This window comes from Panthera pardus, unplaced genomic scaffold, assembly GCF_024362965.1.
Source record: "Panthera pardus isolate Hobbes unplaced genomic scaffold, ASM2436296v1 HiC_scaffold_24, whole genome shotgun sequence".
Lineage (NCBI taxonomy): Eukaryota > Metazoa > Chordata > Mammalia > Carnivora > Felidae > Panthera > Panthera pardus.
In genome coordinates this window covers 128847804-128871685 of record NW_026526810.1, presented here as the reverse complement: position 1 = coordinate 128871685, position 23882 = coordinate 128847804, and the positions used below count along the sequence as shown (strand labels likewise).

General features: G+C 41.6%; 1 protein-coding gene across 5 annotated transcripts in view; it reads right to left on the bottom strand.

Annotated features, from left to right (window-relative positions):
- PPP4R4 (protein phosphatase 4 regulatory subunit 4) overlaps positions 1–20339 on the bottom strand; it is a 102249-nt gene extending 81910 nt beyond the window's left edge. For 2 of the 5 annotated variants that reach the window (XM_019462159.2, XM_019462160.2), the window contains exons 1-2: positions 19922–20339; positions 18450–18523 (exon numbers count right to left, since the gene is read on the bottom strand). In XM_019462159.2, coding sequence (XP_019317704.1) covers positions 18450–18523; positions 19922–20041 — 194 coding nt within the window. In that variant the 5' untranslated portion in view covers positions 20042–20339. Of the gene's footprint in view, positions 1–18449; positions 18524–19921 lie in introns of those variants that run through there. The other 3 variants (XM_019462158.2, XM_019462161.2, XM_019462162.2) reach the window with 3 other exon arrangements.
- Between the last annotated feature and the right edge of the window lie 3543 nt (positions 20340–23882).

Here is a 23882-nt window from a genome sequence, read left to right as displayed (position 1 = left end):
CAAAGAGTGAAAGTTTGACCTCCTCCTGGCCGATCTGGATGCCTTTTATTTCTTTGTGCTGTCTGACTGCAGAGGCTAAGACTTCCAATACTATGTTGAATTAACAGTGGCGAGAGTGGACATCCCTGTCTTGTTCCTGACCTTAGGGGGAAAGCTGTCAGTTTTTCCCCGTTGAAGATGATATTAGAGTTGGGTCGTTCATATATGGCTTTTATGATCTCAAGGTATGCTCCTCCTATCCCTACTTTCTTGAGGGTTTTTACCAAGAAAGGATGCTAAAATGTCAATACTACCCAAAGCAATCTACATATTCAATGCAATCCCTATCAAAATAACACCAGCATTCTTCACAGAGCTAGAACAAATAATCCTAAAATTTGTATGGAACCAGAAAAGAACCCAGAAAAGAAAATTTGTATGGAACCCGAATAGCCAAAGCAATCTTGAAAAAGAAAACCAAAGCAGGAGGCATCACAATCCCAGACTTCAAGCTATACTACAAAGCTGTAACCATCAAGACAGTATGGTACTGGCACAAGAACAGACACTCAGATCAATGGAACAGAATAGAGAACCCAGAAATGGAGCCACAAACATATGACCAACTAATCTTTGACAAAGCAGGAAAGAATATCCAATGGAATAAAGACAGTCTCTTCAGCAAGTGGTGCTGGGAAAACTGGACAGCGACATGCAGAAGAATGAACCTGGACCACTTTCTTACCCCAGACACAAAAATAAACTCAAAATGGATGAAAGACCTCAATGTAAGACAGGAAGCCATCAAAATCCTTGAGGAGAAAGCAGGCAAAAACCTCTTTGATCTTGGCCACAGCAACTTCTTACTCAACACGTCTCTGGAGGCAAGGGAAACAAAAGCAAAAATGAACTACTGGGACCTCATCAAAATAAAAAGCTTCTGCACAGCGAAGGAAACAATCAGCAAAACTAAAAGGCAACCGACAGCAGAATAGGAGAAGATATTTGCAAATGACATATCAGATAAAGGGTTAGTACCCAAAACCTACAAAGAGCTTATCAAACTCAACATCCAAAAAACAAATAATCCAGTGAAGTGGGCAAAAGACATGAATAGACACTTCTCCAAAGAAGACATCCAGATGGCCAACTGACACTTGAAAAAATGCGCAACATCACTCATCATCAGGGAAATACAAATCAAAACCACAACGAGATACCACCTTACCCCGTCAGAATGGCTCACATTAACAACTCAGGCAACAACAGATATTGGCAAGGAAGTGGAGAAAGAGGATCTCTTTTGCATTGTTGGTGGGAATGCAAGCTGGTGCGGCCACTCTGGAAAACAGTATGGAGGTTCCTCAAAAAGCTAAAAATAGAACTACCCTACGACCCAGCAATTGCACTACTAGGCATTTATCCACGGGACACAGATGTGCTGTTTTGAAGGGACACATGCACCCCCATGTTTACAGCAGCACTTTCAACAATAGCCAAAGTATGGAAAGAGCCCAAACGTCCCTCGATGGATGAATGGATAAAGAAGATGTGGTATATATATACAATGGAGTATTATTTGGCAATCAAAAAGAATGAAATCTTGCCATTTGCAACTACGTGGATGGAACCGGAGGGTATTATGCTAAGTGAAATTAGTCAAAGAAAGACAAATATCATATGACTTCCCTCATATGAGGACTTTAAGAGACAAAACAGATGAACATAAGGGAAGGAAAAGAAAAATAATATAAAAACAGGGAGGGGGACAAAAAAGAAGCGACTCATAAATATGGAGAACAAACGGAGGGTTACGGGAGGGGCTGTGGGAGGGGGGATGGGCTAAATGGGGAAGGGGCATTAAGGAATCTACTCCTGAAATCATTGTTGCACTATACGCTAACTAATTTGGATGTAAATTTTAAAAAATAAAAAATAAAATTAAAATAAATAAATAAAACAAAACCAAAACTATTGCTCCTACAGGATTTCTTATGAGTTCCTCAATAACTATTAATTTAAATTAATTTCATGTATATATTTTCTCCTTTAAGAGAGAGAAACAAAGTCAATTTTCTCCCTGCTGTCCCTTAAAGAATTAATGTAGACATTCCTATCATTCCTTCTAGAAATGTATGAATTACCAGTCCTCTAGGTATTTTAAAAGAAAAATATTGTAGGGGCACCTGGGTGGTTCAGTGGGTTAAGCATCCGACTCCTGGGTTTTCAGCTCAGATCACAATCTCAACGGTTTGTGAGTTAGAGCCCTGAATCGGGCTCTACCCTGACAGCGCAGAGGCCACTTGGGATACTCCCCCCCCCCTCCCCCTCCCCACTCGTACTCTGTATCTCTCAAAATAAATTAATTTTTTAAAAATTAAAAATAAAGGAAAGAAAAATACTGTCTAAGGAAACAGAATTATACCACACGTAATTGAATGAGTAAATATGGATACATGTGAGCCAATTTACTCATATATATGAGTAAATAATGATATAGAGCTTACCTAAAGCATTTTAATATGTTGTCCATAAACTAGGTCCACATGCTAGGTATGTATGTGGGAATCATCAAGACACAAGCAGCATAATGGACTTTTTAAAGCACAGTATGTAATGATTTTTACCACAAAATCACGATCTGATGAAATAACAAGGCAGTGTAATTTATAACCGTCTACCTGCACAAAAGGATTTTAAAGAAGCACACATTTAAGCGTGCCATATTGAACACTCTAATATATTTTCTAAATACAAGTCAAAAGAATCAGAGCTGACTGGTATACCTTGAGCTTTTTTTAAACTAAATATTTTTGAAGGAGTAGAAAAACGGAGGGAAGTTGGTAACTGCAGTGAGCACTAGATGAAGTATAGTCACAGCACAAGAAAGGGTCTTAACAGCATGACTAGTAAGTACATCTCCCTCACTTCACTAAGAGAATAGAAGCTAAATGAGGTTCTCAAGGTCACACAGCTGGCTAGAAGCTGCGCCGTTGCTTAGCAACAAGGATTAAAAGAAAAACACAAGTTTTATAGCTCTCACTGCCTAATAAAAAGACACAAAACTAGTGTTGGCTAATTTTATATATATATACATATATGTATAGAAATATATATATATATATATTTCTATACAATAAATAAGAAACCAGAGCTGAGATAATAAAATATATGCTGTTTTAGAACATTAAGAGAATTTCTCCTGAAGGAGAAGGAGGGGGGAAAAAAAAAAAAAAAAAAAGGCCACATCTATTTACCCACTAATGTACCAAAAGAAATAACGAAAACACTGGAATTCTGACCCTTCGGCAGGTTTCTACTCATCCAGTATTTGAGAACCACCTTGAATAAACAAATGTGGGGCTTTTTTTAATATGTATGTCAGAAAACTACAGAAATCTTGTGAATATTTCTATTTTGTAAGAGAAAGATTAAATCTCTTAAATATCAGAGATGAGGAACAGGAAAAATTGAGGCTATTCCCAGGTTTTTAACCTGTGACATTAAGCAGATGACGGTGCCATGTATCTGAGATAAACAACCAACCCACGTAGGAGTAAAGATGTGAAGGAAATAATAGGCCTAGCAGGGCAGATATCTGAGGAAAACATTTTAAAATCAGAAGGAAAGCAAGTGGAAAATCCCTCAGGTAGGTGTGTACCTGAAGTGTTTAACACACCAAGCAAAGAAGGGAATAGGAAATGAAGTCAGAGCTGTCGTCGGGAAGGAGGAGGTCACAGAAATCAGACAAAGTACATTCACAAACCATAATGAAACTAAATGAGAAGTCGGTAACCAAAAGATACCTGGAAAACCTCCCAATATTTGGAACTCAAACAACACACTTCTTAATGACTCATAAGCCAAAGAAGTCTTGAGAGAATTTCATTATTTCAACTAAATGACAGTGAAGACACAAAATATCAAAATTGTATAGCTAGGCAGCTACAGCAGTGCCTAGAAGGAAATATATAGCATTAAAATCCAAGTATTAAAACAGAAGCAAGGGCGGCTAGGTGGCTCAGTTGGTTGAGCGTCCGACTTCAGCTCAGGTCCTGGTGTCTGAGTTCGAGCCCCTCGTCGGACTCTGTGCTGACAGCTCAGAGCCCGGAGCCTGCTTTGGATTCTGTGTCTCCTTTCTCTGCCCCTTCTCCACTGGTGCTCGTTCTCTCTCTCTCTCTTTCTCTCTCAAAAATAAACATTAAAAACATAATTTTAAAATTAAAAAAAAAAGATGGATCATGGGCATCAGGAAAGACTTAAAAAAATAAATAAAATAAAATAACAAAAATTAAGAAAATAAAACAGAAGATCAGGGCACCTGCGTGTCTCAGTTAAGTGTCCAACTCTTGATTTCAGCTTAGGTCATGATCTCACAGCTCGTGAGTTCGAGCCCCAAGTCGGGCTCTGGGCTGACAGCTCAGAGCCTGGAATCTGCTTCAGACTCTGTGTCTCCCTCTCTCTCTGCCCTCCCCCAACTCACACTCTGTCTCCGTCTCTCTCTCTCTCTTGAAATATAAAGAAACATTAAAAAAAATTTTTTAATATCATTAAAATTGATAAACCTCAAATGTAAACAAGAAAAAAAGTTAGACAAAAGCAAGAAAACACAAATTATCAATATTAGGAATAAAATAAGACATCAGTACAGAGCCCACAAACATTAAAAGAGAATACTAGCATAGCATAATTCAATGCCCATAAATTCAATAATTTAGATAAAATACAGTTAAGAATTTGAAAGACAAAAACTACCAAAACCTACTCAAGAAGAAACAGATAACTCAAATAGCCCTATTATCTATTAAATAACTGCATTTTTAGTTAAAAACCTTTCAAAAGAGAAAATCTCAGGCTCAGATGGGTTTCCCTGGTGAATTCTACCTAACATTTAAGGGCAAAAGATGGGGTAGAGTTTACTTAAAAAAAAAAAAATTTTTTTTAACATTTAAAGGAGAAATAATACCAATTCTATACAATCTCTTCCAGAAAATGGGAAACCACTTCCCAAGTCATTTCATGAGCATTCTCCTAAAACCAAAACTGGGAAAAGATGTTACAAAGAAAGAAAACTGCAGATCAGTATCTCTCATTACATTCTAGAAGCAAAAATCCTCAAAAATATACCAGCAAACAGGGCCCAGAAATATTTACATCATGACCAAGTAGATTTCATCCCAAGAATGCAAGGTTGGTTCATCATTTGAATATTGATCAATGTAATTCAGAATAAAAAAAAAATGTTACAAAAGCCATATGTCATATCAAGAGACTTAGAAAAAATAATATTTGACAAGATTCACCACCTATTCTTAATAAAAACTGTCAGCAAATTAGGAATACTCACATCATACTTAATGGCAAGAGACTGAATGCCTTCCCCCCATGAGATCAAGAACCAGGCTCAGAGGTCCTCTCTCGCCACTCCTACAGGGGAGGGACCTGACAGATACTACTTTAACCCAGCGATCAACACTATCATCACTGGTGATAAATCGTGTTGATAGCATGTACCCCTTGAAATGATGGGATGAGAAAGGTATTTCACCTCTATGGTATTCTTCCCAAGCCCATAACCTCAATCTAATGATGAGGAAAACGTCTGACAAATACAACTTGAAGGACATGCTACAAAATACCTGACCAGCACTCTTCAAACCTATCAAGATCTTGAAAAGAAAAGGAAGACTAGGGTAGTGTCCAAGCCAAGAGGAGACTAAGGACTTATGACAACTACATGCAATGTGGTATCCCAGAGTAAAGGGACATCAGTAAAAGAACTGGTAAAATCCAAATAAGTCTATACTCCCATTAATGGTGATATACCACTGTTAATTTCTTAGTTTTGACAAATGTACTAAGGTTATGTAAGATATTACTTTTACAGGAAACTGGTGAAACGTATGCTGGAATTCTCTGAACTATTTTTGTGACTTTTCTGAAAACCTAAAGTAATTCCCCCAAAGTATATTTTTTTAAAAAACAAAAGGGCAGGAAATGACATACCGTGTAAACACTAACCAAAAGAAAGCTCAAGTACATTAATATCAGATAAAGTACACTTCAAGTTCTATTTCTAGGGATAAAGACAAATACGCCATAACTATAAAGCAGTTAAATCACCAAGAAAACATAACAACCGTAACTGTATATGCACCTAACTGCAGAAATCAAAATAGTTGAACTACTAGTAAAACTGATAGATTTGAAAGAAGAGACAAATCCACCTTTGTGGAGACTTCAGTACTCTACTCTTTGTTATCACTAGAACGAGTGGATAGAAAATAACTTTAGAGATACAGAAGACCTGAAAAATATCACCAAGCAACCTGACCGAATTCACACTTACAGAACGTCACACCCAACAGCAGAACACACATGCTTTTCAAGTGCATATGAAATATTCGCCAAGATCAACCATTTTCTGGGCCATAAAACAAATCTCAGCAAATGTGAAAGAACTGAAGTCAAACATAGTACGTTCTGTGACCACTACAGAATTAAACTAGAAACCCCTAACAGAAAGGTATCTGGTAAAATCCCCCAAATAACTGGAAAATTACGTGAGGTATACATATACACCATCCACACATAAACTACCCCCCTATCCTCCTCCTCCCCACCATTATCCGAGCAGCAAGGAGAGGTGTCCTCTTGCCGACAAGCCCAGGCTGTGGACTTTTGTGAATCCTTTCCCTCTTAAGACTATCCACTTTTCAAGCAAATATAGTTTATAATTTTATTACCAAGAGAATTTCTAAATAAATACAGTTTATAAACTTATTACAAGAGAATTTATAGGACAATTCTAAGTCAGCCAGACTTCTCAGTCTGATTTTTCGTATGTGAACATAGAACTCTCATCCTTCCCAAAACATATTCAAACCAAATCTACAATGTGCAAAACTCTCTAGAGAAAAAATATTTTCTGATATTTTTTAGTCCCGCAAAATGAACAGTATTTTTTAATTGTAATATTATTGCATCCAATCCTTAATGAAACACAGGCACTTTCTGAATTATGGCCATTTACTTTACAAATTACCCTTTTTTTTTGAAAGCTGTGAAAATGGGGTGCCTGGGTGGCTCAGTCGGCTAAGCACCCAGCTCTTGATTTCAGCTCAGGTCATGATCTCCCAGATTGTGAGTTAGAGCCCCGCCTCGGCCCGGTCAGGCTCCATACTGTCAGCCGGAGCCTGCTTGGGATTCTCTCTCCCCCTCTCTGCCCTTCCCCCACTCGTTCTTTCGCTGTCTCCTTCTCAAAATAAATAAACTTTAAAAAAAAAAAAAAAAGCTGTGAAACTGTTCACCTCTTTAAGGAGTTTCTGCCCTACAGGGATGCCCATTAGCACCACCTAGTGGATGAAATAATAAACTGGGATTCAACAACTTCCCTGTATCTAAGAATTGAGGCTACTCGGCTAAAGCAGGATGGAGCCTTCAATTCTATCAGGCCCAACCCATTATATTATATGAAGGGAAGAGGGGGAAGCGGTGCCGAAGAACCTAAGTGACTTGAATACGGCCACACACACAGATGCCACATCCCCTTATTTTTAACAATAGCAAATTGGCTCTTTCTATTGCACGTTATAGCCATGTGCAAACAAATTAACCTCAACCCTTACCTTAACCATCTGGCAAATTTATCTGGAAATAGATCACAGACTTAAAATTAGGAGCTAACACCTTAAAACTGCTTAAAGAAAACAAAAGAAAAAATCTTAATGAGCTAGAACTTGGCAAAGATCCCTTAAACAGAACACAAAAAAATACCAATTATAAAGGGGAAAAAAATCAATAAATTAGACCTCATCAAATTAGGCCACAACAAAGCAAAAAAAAAAAAAAACAAAAAACCTTTCCTCTTTAAAAAATACTTTTTACAAAAATTAAAAAAACCACAGACTAGGAAAAAATGTCTCCAAAACATATATCCAACAAACGGGCAAAAGCTTTGAACGGATACTTTACCAAACAAGACATATGGCTGGCTTATAAGCTCACGTAAAGATGTTCAATGTCCACTGGTCATTTGGGAAATCCAAATCCCAAATTATTGGGAAATCCAATATACAATGAAATATCATCACATTGGACCACTAGAAATACCACTAAATACCTTGGAACTAAAAAGGCTGTCACACTCTGCCTGGAAATGTTAAATTATTGTTTTGGAAACAGGTTAGCAGTTTCTTAAAAACATAAGTATGTACCTATTACATGACCCAGCCATTGCTCTCCTAGCTGTATCCCAGAGGAGGAAAGCACACGTCCACCAAAGATTTGTACGTGAATGTTCACAGCCACTTAAGTCTGTGGTAACCAAAACATGGAAATTACCCAAGTGTCCATCAGTGGATGAACAGAGAACCAAAATAGGTTATATTCTTAAAATGGGAGTAATTATCAGTAATAAACCGAAATAAACTATTGACACATGCAACATTATACATGAACTTCACAGTAATTAAGCTGAGCAAAAGAAGCCAGACCAAAAAAAAAATAGATATTCTGATACATTTCTGTAAAATTCTAAAAACTGCAAACTAAGCCATAATGACACAAAGTCGATCAGTGGTTGCCTAGAGTGGGAGAGAGGATCAGAGGAAAGGGAGAGGGTATTAAAAAGGGACACAAAGTTACTTTCTTTTATACATACATAGTTATATATTTGTCATATATGTGTGTGTATCAAAATTCACTAAATTGTACAGTTAAAATATGTGTAGTTTACTGGCAATCAATTATACCTCAAAAAACTGTAAAAATGGAAATACATGAATTCACCATATAACCCAGCATCCCGTGTTTAGGCATTTATCCAAAAGATATGAAAACATATGTCTACATTGTAAAGCAGATCAATGGCTGGGGCGCCCGGGTGGCTCAGTCGGTTAAGCGTCCCACTTCGGCTCAGGTCATGATCTTACACTCTGTGAGTTCGAGCCCCACGTCGGACTCTGTGCTGACAGCTCGGAGCCTGGAGCCTGCTTCAGATTCTGTGTCTCCCTCTCTCTCTGCCCCTCCCTGCTCACACTCTCTCTCTCTCTCAAAAATAAATATTAAAAACAAATTTTTTAAAAAGAGACCACCAACAACTACCCTTCCCTAAACACCACTCTGTGCCAAGCATTGTGCCTTCTACATACATCTCCTCTAACCTTAACAATCCTACAGCGTAGGTATTATTATTCCCATTTTAGAATAGGAGGCTTGGACTCAGAGAAGCTAAGCAATTTGCCCAAGGTCTCTCAGTAAGTAAATGAGTGAGCCCCAGCTTCCAAGAATAAATCTGGTCTGACACTATAAAGTATTTCTGACATAATGTCCCGCCTTCTCGACACCCAACATACTTATTAACTGGGGATGACCTCTATCTTCTACTGAACTCTAAGAAAAATGCATTTGCTTCCTTAAATGAGTACTTGCCTGAACACAAGTATCTGCTGGTGTAATGTCATTCATTCCCCAGGTGATGCCTAATGTATAACAAGGACTCAATAAATATTCTGTATGTTTTAACTTAAACTCCTAAGACTTATCCTCAAGTAACTATTAGTTACGTTACAAATCTTTTCCATTGTTAGTATCTCGGCGTCTACTTCACAAGATAAACACGGCCCAAATCTTGCATAATCACATCGTGTTAGCCAGTTCCAGATCTTCCCGATGACATGATGTGGGTCACTTTTACATTGATGACAATAGTTTACTTTTTTTAAAGCTTTTTCTACAGTTCCCATGAGAGCCTTCTGCTTTCGACTGATGTCACAGAGAGAGCCTTCTGAAGCTTCAGTAAATAGGAAAAAAAGAAAGAGTAGATGCCACTGTTATTCTCACGACAAAAGACAAGGAAAAGGAGATGGAAATAATCACCAAACCCCTTATATTCAGTGACCCAGTACTTTTCCAAAACAGGGAATTCAAGGTTTGCCAAGGACTAATTTGGCCTAAGCAATAACGTAAGACATATATTTAGCTGGAATCCATTCTATACCTCTCTTGATATGTGAAACACTGATCCCTCTATCCCAAAACGTGGAAGTAAAGATGCTTCCTATTTCTATGCAGAAGTCATTTGAACATCACCTTCACAGAGGATGATTATTTGGGCAATTTTTTTTTTTAATGGGACCTCTTGGAATCACTAAAAGTGCAGCAACTGAAGGTGGTAGTTCTAGAAGACCTTCTAAGCCAACAGTCTAGTAGCAGAAGGACTAACTAGAAAAACTTACAGAAACACTCTTGTAAGGAAAGAAAGATGTTCAATGGCATAAGTAAATCATGCACAGGAAAACAGAAACCTCTTCAGGCTATTAAGCAGGCAGTTCTTAATCAAAATGCTGGAAAATTTACATACTGTCAAGTTTGACACTCTGTTTCCTAAAATATAAGGGTTGGGACCACTCATACACTGCTGACAGTAGTTTAAATTGGCACAATTTAGAAAACTTTTCAGCAGTATCGTTTAAGCTAGACATATGCATATACTGATGACCAATAATTCTACTTCTGTGAAAATAACTGAAAGAAACGTGTACATGAACATTTGTAGCAGCATTAATCAGAATAGCCAAAAACTGAAAACAAGCCAAATGCCCGTCAACAGTGGAATGAATAAAATTGTGGCCTATAATGGAATACTCTACAGCAGTGAAAATGAACAATCTATTTCTCCATGTAATAATACAGACAAATCTCTTTTTGAAAAGGTTCAGCGAAAACTAAGCACAAAACAGTACATTCCATGGTTCCTACCGTACAACATTCAAAATCAGGCAAACTAATCTATGATGTTAAAAGTCTGGATGGTAGGGGCGCCTGGGTGGCTCAATGAGTTAAGCATCCAACTTCAGCTCAGGTCATGATCTCATGGTTCACGGGTTCAAGCCCCACATCAGGCTCTCTGCTGTCAGCACAGAGCCCACTTTGGATCCTCTGTCTCCCTCTCTCTCTCTCTCTCTCTCTCTCTCTCTGCCCCTCCCCTGCTGGTGTTCTCTCTCTCTCTCTCTCTCTCTCTCTCTCTCTCTCAAAATAAATAAAGAAACTTAAAAAAATAAATTCTTTTAAAGGGATGGTAGTTACTCTTTGCAGGAAATATGAGGAAATTGGCAGGCGTACAAGGGAGGTACTAGGCTAATGTGATAGATTATGTTCTATTAATCTGTGTGCTGGTTACATGGGTGTGTTCACTTGTGAAAATTCAACAAGTTACATATTTATGATATGTGCACATTTCTGCAGATGTCCAAAAAGTTTGTTTTAAAAAAACAAGGGGCACATGGGTGGCTTAGTCAGTTAAGGCTCAGACTTCGGCTCAGATCATGATCTCACAGTTCATGGGTTCAAGCTCCACGTCGGGCTCTGTGCTGACAGCTCAGAGCCTGGAGCCTGCTTAGGATTCTGTGTCTCCTTCTCTCTGCCCCTCCCTAGCTCCTGCTTTCTGTCTCTCAAAAAAAAAAAAAAAAAAAAAAATTAAAAAAAATTTTTTTTAATTTTTTAAAAAACAAAAAAATGCCTATGAAAAAGTACTTCTTTAACTGAGATTCCTAGCTCACTATTTTTTTTTTTTTTTGTATACAAAAGTGAAGGAATAACAGACCAGACCATCGGCCAAACTGAATGCAGAAACAAGGGGAATGGCCTGGGTATCCAAGGACAAAACAAGGTGACCACAGTGCCAGCTTTGAAAAAGGATAGTGTCTCTCTCAGCATGGTGTTAAAGATTTTCCCAACTAAACAACACTCTCCACTTCCTTGTCAAAGGCAGGCTGAAAGCTCACGGCTAATAGGCTGCTTTCTAGAATGCTCACAGGCTTCTGCTCGTCTAATTGAGTTGTAACCAAGAGTCACCTTCATTTCATTTGTTCTCAGATCAGTTTATCCCAATTTCACTTGCCATTGTAATTACATAATTTAATTAAATATTGCATAAAAATGCAATGCCGAAAGAGTCATTTCTATGAAAGCTAAATTGTAAGTTTTAGAAACACTCAATAAAGATAAGTTACCAAAGAAAATTGTTATTGAAATAGAAAGAATAAGACACCTTGCAGAAGATGAGTAGAAAATCACAAAAATCTAGGACCATGCTTTCAAAATTCTTCATAAGCCAACTTTTTGAATTCTCACTCAGCTTTAAAGAAACATAAACTTGACATTTTAAGTGCATTATGGGGGTAATCTATACAAAAAAGCAGATCCTGTACAGGTGTGCTGTTTCAGAGGGGCACATGCACCCCCATGTTTATAGCAGCACTATCCACAATAGCCAAAGTATGGAAAGAGCCCAAATGTCCATCGGTGGATGAATGCATAAAGAAGATGTGGTATATATATACAATGGAGTATTACTCAGCAATCAAAAAGAAGGAAATCTTGTCATTTGCAACTACGTGGATGGAACTGGAGGGTATTATGCTAAGTGAAATTAGTCAGAGAAAGACAAAAATCATATGACTTCACTCATATGGGGATTTTAAGAGACAAAACAGATGAACATAAGGGAAGGGAAACAAAATAACATAAAAACAAGGAAGGGGACAAAACATAAGAGACTCTTAAATATAGAGAACAAACAGAGAGTTGCTGGAGGGAGTGTGGGAGGGGGGATGGGCTAAATGGGTAAGGGGAATTAAGAAATCTACCCCGAAATCATTGTTGCACCATATGCTAACTAATTTGGATGGATGGATGGATGGATGGATGGATGGATAGATAGATAGATAGATAGATAAATGTAGACCCTGAACTGTAATCAGACCTATACTCAAAGAAAAGGCAGCAGACATACAACAAAAGACTGGTAAACAAATTCGAATTTTTTTTCCCTAAAAGAAAACGTTGAACGTAGGCACCACATTGATGAGTCCCCAGGTTGACCAATTTTTTTTTTGGATTAGCTAGCCAACAGTCTACTCCAATTGTGAGGTATTAAAAAGGCTCTTCTGTACATCACTCAAGAAAACTGGGCAAGCAAACTAGACATTCAGGTGCCCACCGCACATATACACACACAGTCTCTCTCAATGTACACACACAGCCCTTCAACACCCACCTCACTGAAACAGTACGAAAACGCAGAAAGGCATCCAAAAAAGAAATTAACAGTGAAGATGAAAGAAGTCTGGGGATGTAGAAGATCTTAGAAATAAGGACACACAAAGGAGTTCTTCACACAACTTTTCACATTTGCACAGCAAACAGGATAGGTATTTTGAAAGATAACACAACCAGGGACACTTGGGAGGCTCAGTTGGTTAAGTTTCTGACTTCAGCTCAGGTCATGCTCCTACAGCTCATGGGTTTGAGCCCCGTGTCGGGCTCTGTGCTGACAGCTCAGAGCCTGGAGCCTGCTTCGGATTCTGTGTCTCCCTCTCTCTCTGCCCCTCCCTTGCTCCCACTCTGTCTCTCTTTCTCTTTCTCTCTCTCAAAAATAAATAAACGTTAAAAAAAAATTAAAGATAAAACAACCAAACCCTAGCCATAGCCAAGCTCATCACTGAAGTTCTTCCCCCGCTATCCTACTGCTGTCCTGTTCTGGTCTTGAATGGGAGAGTCCCCAGATGCGGTCAGTGGTAGCCAGAGTTTACAGCACTTTGGTTCTTTTGTTAATTTCCAGATTTGGCGGCAGAAATCTCCTCTATCACTAGGGGGAGCACTTACTCCTTTAAAAAATTTAAAAAGGTGGGGGGTGGTGATTAGGAAGGGGAAAATTTCCTAATTAAAGATGCACACTTTAGGTGACTGTCCCTGGAAGACAAAGTGCAAAATGCTTTAAAACTCACAGTGTAAAGTGACTGGAAAAGCAGCAACATAAAAGTGAGGTTAGGTACATTAACCAATCAATATAATTTATGCATAACGTTAATAGCAAACATTGCTTAAGATAGAGTCATTTGGGGGCGCCTGGGTGGCGCAGTCGGTTAGGCGTCCGACTTCAGCCAGGTCACGATCTCGCGGTCTGTGAGTTCGAGCCCCGCGTCGGGCTCTGGGCTGATGGCTTGGAGCCTGGAGCCTGTTTCCGATTCTGTGTCTCCCTCTCTCTCTGCCCCTCCCCCGTTCATGCTCTGTCTCTCTCTGTCCCCAAAATAAATAAAAAACGTTGAAAAAAAAATTTAAAAAAAAAAAAAAAAAAAAAAGATAGAGTCATTTGGTACAAAAATATAAATCTGTAAAACAGGCTGACCTTATCACTCAGTTTAAAAATGTTTAATTAGAATTCGACCTTATCACTCAGTTTAAAAATGTTTAATTAGAATCTGTGAAGGTCCTGGTTTCTGATAAATCCTATCAGTAAAGGAAGTTAATAGGTATCTATCACAAACTTCAGTCGACATACTTTACTTGCCAGATACTTTACTAAATTACTGGATGGCAAAATTAATATTGTTATCCTTTCTTAAAAGTTTGAAATGTACCTTGAGAACCTAAGTAACGAGGAAGTAAGGACTGGGAAAACAGACAGAAGGAAATTAACATTAAATGGGTACCTATTCTGTATCAGGGCTCCCCACATTACACAACCTTAGGAAACAGGAATTGCCATTTCCAATTTACAGATGAAAAAAAGAGACCGCAAAATGTGTTCCTGGTCAAACAGATAATAAACAGTAGAATAAGCTATAATCTAAATCTGTCTGATTCTACCGTCCACAATACAAAAAAAAAAATCAGAAGTTGTTTAACTCATCTGGCATTTTGGTCAACTTAAAATAAATAAATACACTTTATGAAGAGGTATACGTTTATATCACAACACAGAACCAGAAAGAATGAAACAGCAACAACAGAAAAGACGGCTTGCCCTCTGGGAGCTTACAATTAAAGAAAATGTTCACACACACAGGCTAAGGAATACAATGTAGTGATTAATCACCGCTTGAGGGAAGCCATCAGTAAGTGATAAGGGAGCTCACAGAAGCCTGGGCTCCACTTGGCTTCAGCAGTCAATAAAGGCTCTCCGTTAGATGCAAGATCATAGCTGGATCCTGGGGATGGAAAACGCTGAACCGCTATAATGAAAGGTATCGCAGGACAGGGACAAGCAGAGCTAAGGACGAAGATGATGACTATGAGTAACAGCGAAGAGGCAGGACTGTTTGAAAAAGTAAAGGACTGAGTGGAAACCACCCAAGTGTCCATCAACCAATGAATGAACAAGCAAAAGGTGATACGCCCACACAATACAATACTACTCGGCAACAGAAAGAAAGCAAGCTCTGATATGGATGAACCTTGAAAACATTACGCACGGTCAAAGCGGCTGGTCACAAAAGGCCACATACCGTGTAATTACATGACATGTCCAGAAGAGGCAAATCCATAGAGACAGGAAGTAGGCTAGTGATTCCCAAAGGCGGGAAGGGGGGGTGGTGAGAAGCGGGGAGTGACTGCAAAGAGGTATAGTTGTTTCTTTGGGGGATGATAAAAATGTTCTACGGCTGATTGAGGTGATGGCTGCACAACTCGGTGAAAACACTAAAATCCACTGAACTGCACACTCGACATGGGTGAACTGTAGGGCAAATGAACTGCGTCTCAATCAAGCCATTAAAAAAAAAAAAGTCGAGGGCCTGGTGGAACATCACATTGCACAGCTAAGAGGGAGCCACTTCTGCCAAGTTTAAGGGTCTAGAACTGATCTGGAGGCAATTAGAGGTATTTAAGTAAAGATTTACCAAATGAAAGCACAGTGTACTAACTTAGGGCTCTTCTCTAGCAAAATTATTCACATATTTCAAGTACGTTTCTAAAATATATGCCAAAATCACGAAGAAGACAGAGAACAGGAAAAAGATGATGTGATAGGATTTTGACTAAGCCACAAGCTGTGACAATTAGGAAAGCTGTTTTGCTTCAGCACTAAATGCCACAGATGGATGGATCAGCATCGTATTTATGCAAAACCACAAATTCATCTGTGTCATGTCTTCAAATACCGTAATGTTCTAACCTTAATTACGAAAACTGCATTAACAATTGATCTGCCATATTTTAGGGTAAGATAATGAACAGTGTGATTTGTTTTTCACTGGATGACAGTCCTCTGTATATAATGTTTCAGATATTAGATTCAACCCCAATGCTACCAGAACCTCCACGGATATACAGCTTGTGTGATGCAAACAAACTTGTCTGAATTCTAATGTAACATAATATTCCAAAACAGTTTTAATATACAAAATAAGAGAGCTGAAGAAACAAATCTGATATTCAAAGACAGAGAGGGAGGAAAAAAAATCTGGATATTAAAGATCCAATACAAAGGGTAAAGTACTCAAAAATAAAGCTGAAAATCAAAGAAAAAACAAAAAAAAACAGGTCTCGGTAGGAGGTTCTATACCACCGGAAAGTACGATGAAAAAATAAAAGGCTCAATATAAGCAGATGAGGCTGTAACAGAACTTATCTATAACACAATCCCACACCCTCCCCTGAATCCTAGGGAAGAAAGAAACCTTTCAGGCAGTGTGCTGTTATTCCTTCAGAAGCTGTCCTAAAGGTGAAATCCCACTTTCCCCCAGGGGGTGGTAAGGCCATAGGAATCCAAGAAGAAGTCGGAGGGAGAACCTATACACAACCAAACCTGTGTGCGCCTTCCGAGTCACCTTGCAAACCTCCTTCAAGGTAGATGAGCCACAAGAAACTAAAGGAGACATCAGATCTCTTTTAAAACTTTGTCTAAGAATGAGAGGACCCATCTGTCTCTAAAGGGCTTTGTAAATTCCAGAACTGGATGAAACTTACGTTCTGTGCCTAAGAAATACAGACAACTTAAGACACCCCGGTTCACTAACAAACAATAAAAGCAACATAGAAAACAAGTACAAGTACGTGCTCCTAAAAAAGAAGCCTTGTCATTGATATCTAGAATAAGGTATCTGCTGTCACAAGTAAGTAGAGCAAGGCTGTCCGTTTCTTAATGTAAGCCAGAAGTTATGCGGAAGAGAATTCCGTAGGAGAGAAGTAGGAAATTATTACAAATCATTAACTGCTATATGTTAACAGATACTTATGCAAAGTCTCATCGATTGTCTACCTACTCTAAACAAAAAAACCGCGGGAAAAGGCAGAAGTTTACAACTGTTGTTCACCATATTGGACATGTTAATTACTAAGGAATAAAGTACTTCAACTATAACACAATCAAGTATCAAAAAAAGGTTAAACATGGAATTATTCTGTGTAAACACCAAAAACACATAGTTAACTCATACATAAATGAAAGTTTTCTTTTAAATAAATAGGGAGAAATAATGACAGCATGCTACCAAAGATCACCACAAGAGGGGAAATAACACCAACATAAGGTCTGAAATCCAGAAAGATTTTCAAGTGATAGAATTATTAGAGAGAACGTCTAAATTGTAAGCACGCTACAATTCTGAGTGCAGAAACCCAAGAGGCCATGAAAAGGCTAAAGAAGAATTAAGAGAATGAAAGTCATAGGGAGGGATTTTTTTTTTTTTAAACAGGATCCTCCACTGAGTAACATGGGACCAGACACATGACCTATAAATTAGAAAGGAGAACGGGAAACTTGCCAGCACCTGAAACTGGCAAAGCTGACCTAAGCTAAGGAAACAAGGATGATAAATATCTGGGCAGGTAAATAACACCAGGTTTCAAAATCTGATTCTAGAAAACAGAAGCGAAAACTCACTTGCCAAAGGGGAAAACATGTCACTGCAAGTTAAAGAAAAGTTTTAAAACAAATGGACACAAACTACCTTAGGAAAATTGCTGCTTCTGAAGTATTTTCACAGCTAAATTCGTTAATGTTCACTGCATTAGCTTTTAGGAAGCTAAATCCAAAGCGTTTTAAACGGTTGAAGTTTGGTAAATATTTCTAATAACCATTTGCATTGAGCAATTCTGCAGAGTTTGTGAGATTAAACTTAAATGAGAGTAGGCTCAATTACATTTTAAAATCTTTCAGACAAAATGACGAAGCTTACATAGCAAAAGTAATATAAAACAGGATAGATATCCTGAGCAACCAATTGAACTACCCTATGGGGGGGGAGGGGGGAGGGGGGGGGAGGGGGGAGGGGGGGGGAGGGGGGAAGGGGGGGTTCTATATAGCAAATAGCACATCACAGTCCTACTCTATGGGTAACTTAAAATTAATCACTGGACATTCTTTAAGTCTCATCTAAACTTAGTGGACCTGTGGGAGAACAACCGAAGCCAGAAAATAGGGATGAGATCAAATTCAAACCCTTGGCTGTTCTATTCCTCCTGCTCCAAGGAATATTCTGTAAGTTGGTTGTCTTATTTGATCTCAGTTCTCAAATGCGTTAAGTCCATACCAAACCCGTATAACATAATCGAATGCTCCACATGCCAAAGTACCCTGTTCAAGTAAATCTGAACAGAACCGTAACCTGACATTTCACAACGGCTTTCATCCACGCAGCCGCAGGGAAACCGCAACAATTTCACAGAAAGACTTCGGGAAATACCTGAGCAGATAAACAGCCCTTTCAATATCACTGAGGTCTTCATCGACTGTCAATCTTTCTATTTCTTCGGGTGTCTGTCAAGCGTAAAATACAAATAAAATACAAATTATGCACACAAACATGGATCAGTCTCGCCCCCCCCCCCCCCCGTGACCCTCCGGGAACCCCACACGAGTAGAGACTAACGAAAAAGTTTCACAATTAAACATTATCACTGAAAACTAATCAAGGACTCTACATGCCGACCTCAACCACAGAGGTCTCTAATTTTCTTGAATTGTTGGGTTTGGTTGGTGGAGTTTGAGGTTGTTTTTGTTTTTTCTGTCGTTTTTTCTTTTTTTTAACTCTTCTAGCTTCTAGACTGAAGCTTGAGAATTACATTGTGGCTTTAGAACATTGCTGTTTGAGTTTGATCGAGTTTAGTACTCGATTTTATATGCCTATCTATACATACTTTTAATCTCTAATACCCCAAGGCGGTTTCTCCAGCATTTTCCACCCCACAAAATGCTCAAAGGGGGAATGGATGCAAACTGCAGCCGAGTGAGTATGAAAAAAGACGAAATGTGGAGTGGGGGAAGGGAATAAACTCCGGGGCTGGAAGGAAATCAAAGATTCGCGATATTGCGGCAGGTGGGAGTGAGAGGAGCTAAAGGGAGCTATTGAGAGGACGGCTGGGGGAGGGGGTGGTCCGTAAAGTAGGTCTGCCAGCAGCGAGGGTTGGAGGCTGGGACCAAGATGACTCTGCGGGGTGGGGGAGAAAACTGAAGGCTGACTCCCTAAAGGCAGGTGGGGATCAGGGTCCCAGCTGGAGTCCTGGAGGGGCTGGGAAGAAAGGACGCGCAGTGACTCAGGATGGGGGCCAAGGGTCGAGAGGGCTCTGAAGATCGGTAGCAGGACGACTCCAGCATGGGTGCTGGGTGGGAGGTGAAGGGAGGCCTGGCTGACTTGGGGGCACAGGCGACCGAGCTTGCTCGGATGGAGGAAGGGGCGAGCGGGATCCGGGGTGTCTCAGGGAGGGGGGGCAGGAGCTGTGATGACTGAGGAGTGGGACGGGGACAGGTGGGGGGGCACTCAGGAGGCGGCTGGAGGGGCAGCTCCCTCAGGGCGGCAGGATGAGGGGCCAAGGCTGTCCTAGAGGGGCGGCTCGGGGGACACCGCTGGGCCGGCCGTTCCTGGGGCGGCTTGGGAAAGGGGTCCGGGGCGGGGGGCTGGGGAGCCCAGTGCGTGCGAGGGGCCAGTCCCTCGGGGATTGAGGTCCGAGCTGGGAGAACCGGGGCTGCGTCGAAGCACGGGCGCCGGCAGGGGCCGGTTTAGGGTGACACGGCGACTGGAGGAGGACTGAGGGGCCAGCCCGACTCCGAAAGGGTCCCGGGTCGCTCGGGAAGGAAAAGGGGACGGGACGGGACGGGGTCGGGGCGCGGGCCGGCCGCCAGGCGCCCTGCGGGCACTTCCTCCTCCCCGGTGCGCACCTTGAGGCTCCGGCGGACCGGCCTCTCGATGATGGTGAGCTCCTGCAGGTCCTCCATGTAGCCGAACAGGCTGTTCTGACTGAAATCCATCGCGTCGGCGGCGGGCGGCGGCGGATGCATGGACCGCCGGGCCCCCTCGCCGCCCGGGCCGGAGCGGCCCCGGGATGCCGGACGCTCGCAGCCCCGCGACCGCCCACCAGCAGGACTTTCTCCCGCTCTCGGCCGCGGGAGCCCGGCGGGAGGCAGGCTGGCGGCGGGAGACGGAGCGCGGCCGCCGGGGGCGGGGCGGGCAAAGCGAGGGGGCGGGGCGGGGCGCGCGGGCGGGCTGTGGGGGCGGGGCCAGGGCGGGGGAGGGGCCACAAGCCTGCCTCGGCCCCGCCCCCCCCGGGCGCCGGGCGCTCGCGAGCCGGACGCAACTGCCGCGCCAAGCTGTGGTCGCCCCCACCGCCCTTCTGCGCCCTCCTCTCCCCGCGCCCCGCCCCGTGGCGCGTGCGCAGAGCCTTCCACCTCCTGCAGCCTGCGGAGGTGGGCTGGGGGCGGGGACCCGGAGCGGAGAGGCGGAACTGGTGTCCCGGACCGCGAAAAAGAGGGAGGTGGGCTGCTGTGGTGTTCAACGTGATGGAGTAACTCGAGTGATCACTCGAGTGATCGCCCACTCCAGCAGGCGAACTATGGACTCGGAGACCATCCTAGCTCAGCTGTAGCCCTGGGGGAGGGATGTGTACCCAAAATGAGCAGTTACCACGTGGGGTGTGCCCGGGTGATGGGGTGATGGGGGAATACAGTCCTGGAGAGTCTAACATTTGGGTGGGGCAGCGGCCCAAAAAGGACTCCCGGAGGGGAAACGACCTGAATCTTAAACGTTCAGTAAGACTTTCCTAAAGAAATAACAGTAAGCCCATTTCGGATAGAAGTCTGGGCGTGTTTTGGTTGTGGGAGGTAAAGCTGGGAGTGCAGGGGAAGCGACTGCTTGGCCAAGTGGGTGGAAGAGAGAGGCAGGTCCTTTATGGAGAAAGGCCCTGCTCTGGCCAGGCACGTTTGAGTCGCTTGCATTTGATTCTGTTAAGAATGGGAAGCCATGGGAAAGGGATGGGGTCATTTTTTGGACTTTGGGGGACAAAAGTTGTGTTGATCAGGCTCTTCAGCAGCAAGTCCCCTCTTTTTAATTTTATGTTATTTTCCACCCATGTCCTGTCCACACTCCCACTTCTCTATCCCCCATATGCATCCTCTCTCTCTTTTTTTTTTAATGTTTATTTATTTTAGAGAGAGACAGAGAGCACAAGTAGGAGAGGGGCAGAGAGAGGGAGACACAATCTGAAGCAGACTCCGGGCTCTGAGCTCTCAGCACAGAGCCCAACGTGGGGCTTGAACCCCCTGCAAGATCATGACTTGGGCAGAGTCCTGATGCTTAACTGCCTGAGCCACCCAGGCACCCTGCACCCTCTCTCTTATATTTAAGATATGTTCCCATATATGTATATATCCTCCAAAGATACTGTTTGTTTATGTATTATGAAAGATACTCTAAGAACTCTTTTTTTCTTGTTTTTTTCTCAACATAATGTGTTAGAGATTTATCCATGGGGCTATCTATGTATACTAGGAGTTCATTAGTCCTGACCACTAACAACATTCAGTTTGTACATCTAACTCATTTTACTTAGCAATTCCTTTAAAATGAACAGTTAGGTTGCCAGCCGTTCCTTGTAACCACAGACAACACTGAATGGTATTAGACGTGTCCCTGATAGAGCATAAGATAGAAATGAAATTGCCAGGTCATGGAGTCGACACTGCTTGTTTTCACTCTGCCCGGTTGCCTTCTAGAGTGGCTTTGCCAGTTTACAATCCCAGCAGTGGTACATGAAGACAGAGTTCTGTTTTCCCACTTTGTATGCTAACCTTTGGTATTATCCAATGTCCTAATTTATATCAATCTGATATCAGCAAAGTAGTATCACACTGAGGGGCGTCTGGGTGGCTCAGTCGGTTGGGCGTCTGACTTCGGCTCAGGTCATGATCTCATCATCCGTGGGATCGAGTCCCGAATCGGGCTCTGTGCTGACAGCTCGGAGCCTGGAGCCTGTTTCAGATTCTGTGTCTCCGTCTCTCTCAGACCCTCCTCCGCTCAAGCTCTGTCTCTGTCTCTCTCAAAAATAAATAAACATTAAAGAGAAATTTTTTCTTAAAAAAGTAGGATCACATTGTAATTTCATTGAGTTTTTTTGTTGATAAGTGATGTTACCCATTTTTCCATATACTGAAGAACCACTGAAATGTTTTCCTTCTGTGAATTACCTATTTGCAGCCTCTATTTTTCTGCTAGATTTCCTATTATTTTTCTGAATGAATTGAAGGAGGTTTTTTTTTATCTGTTCTAAATATTAATCTCTTGTCAGTCTTAGACATTGTATGTCTTTGTCCCAATCTTTCACCTGTCCTTTTAGCTTGGCCTTTCCTATCCTACAGTGTAGGGCAAATCCATATTTTGATGTCAACAGATGCATCTCATTTTAGCCTCGTGTAGTGTGTTGGGGGGGGGTCTTATTTAAGACTCTTTTCCTACTCAGAATATTCTCCTACATCTTCCCGTATTTAATAGCTTCACACTTTTACCTGTCACGGTTACGTCTTAATTCACCTGCAGTTCACCTGACATATGGCACGCCCAGGAATACAATGTTATTTTCCCTGCATAGTGAGCCAGTTTGCCCAGCAGTACCCACCAAACAATCCGTCCTTTCCCCCACCGATGAGTGCTGGCGTCTCTGTGCTACACCAAGTCTTGACAGACACACGTCTCTGTTTCTGGGCTCTCGTTTCTGCTCTGTCGATCCAGCTCTGCTCCAACACCGGTGCTGCACTGATTCCACTGCTCTGTTTTTGTTACGTGTCCTAATATATGATGAATCCTCCCACGCTTTGCTCTTTTTTTCATTCAATATCGCCTCTGAAGTTCAAAGCAAAAATGGTCAGCGGTTGCCCAGTAGCTAAAATCCAGGTATTCTGATCCCTGCTCCACATTAAGGAGGGATGAAGGGGAAAATGGAGCTTGAAGAGATCAGGAGAAGAGGCAAAGACGCGGGGGTGCCGATTTTCCTGAGCAGCACCTTGCAGCCCCCCCTTTCCTGCCAATTTCCAAAATTGTCCTCTTTCCCCCTAGTTTACAACCGATACTAAATCATATTTGTAAACTTTACCCTGCTTCAGCAAAGTATCCTCTCCTATTTAGATTTTGTACCGTCATCGTTTGAGACTTGATAGCCTTCAGTGAAAAATTGATGGAATACACAGGCATAGCTTTGATGTTGGCTGTTACAGGGTAAGAGACTGGTGAAGGGAAATCGTTCAGTTTGGTGACTAGAGTCTGTAGCTGTAGTTACCACCCTGTAGGAGAGATAGCCTGCCCCAGCCTGGCCGCCGGGAGACCTTCGTCCCAATGCCAGCCCTGCCAGTGACATGCAGTGGGCGGAGTCTTGGAGCCCTGTTTTCTTATCTGAACTGCTTTTCTTACGACTTATCTCAATGCATCCTAGAAGCACTCCTATGAACCACAGGAGAAGTGCACTACTATTCCAATTTTACAGATCATGAAATTGAGGCTCAGAGAAGTTGTATGGCTCAGGCATGAGCACACAGCTAAGGGAAGCTAGATTTATTCATTTCATTTATTCATTCAACAAGAACATGGTGGTTAAGTGCCTGGACTTCGGAGCCGAACTGCCTGATTGGCCCTGGCCAACTGCCTGGAATCCTGGCTCTCCTACTTCCTATTGTGCAAGGTACTTAGCCACTCTGTCCCCCACTTTACTCTTCTCTAAGATCAGACTAAAAGTAGTACTCAGCACAAAGTCTTTTTTTTTTTTTAACGTTTATTTATTTTTGAGAGAGAGACAGAGCATGAGTAGGGGAAGGACAGAAAGAGGGAGACACAGAATCTGAAGCAGGCTCCAGGTTC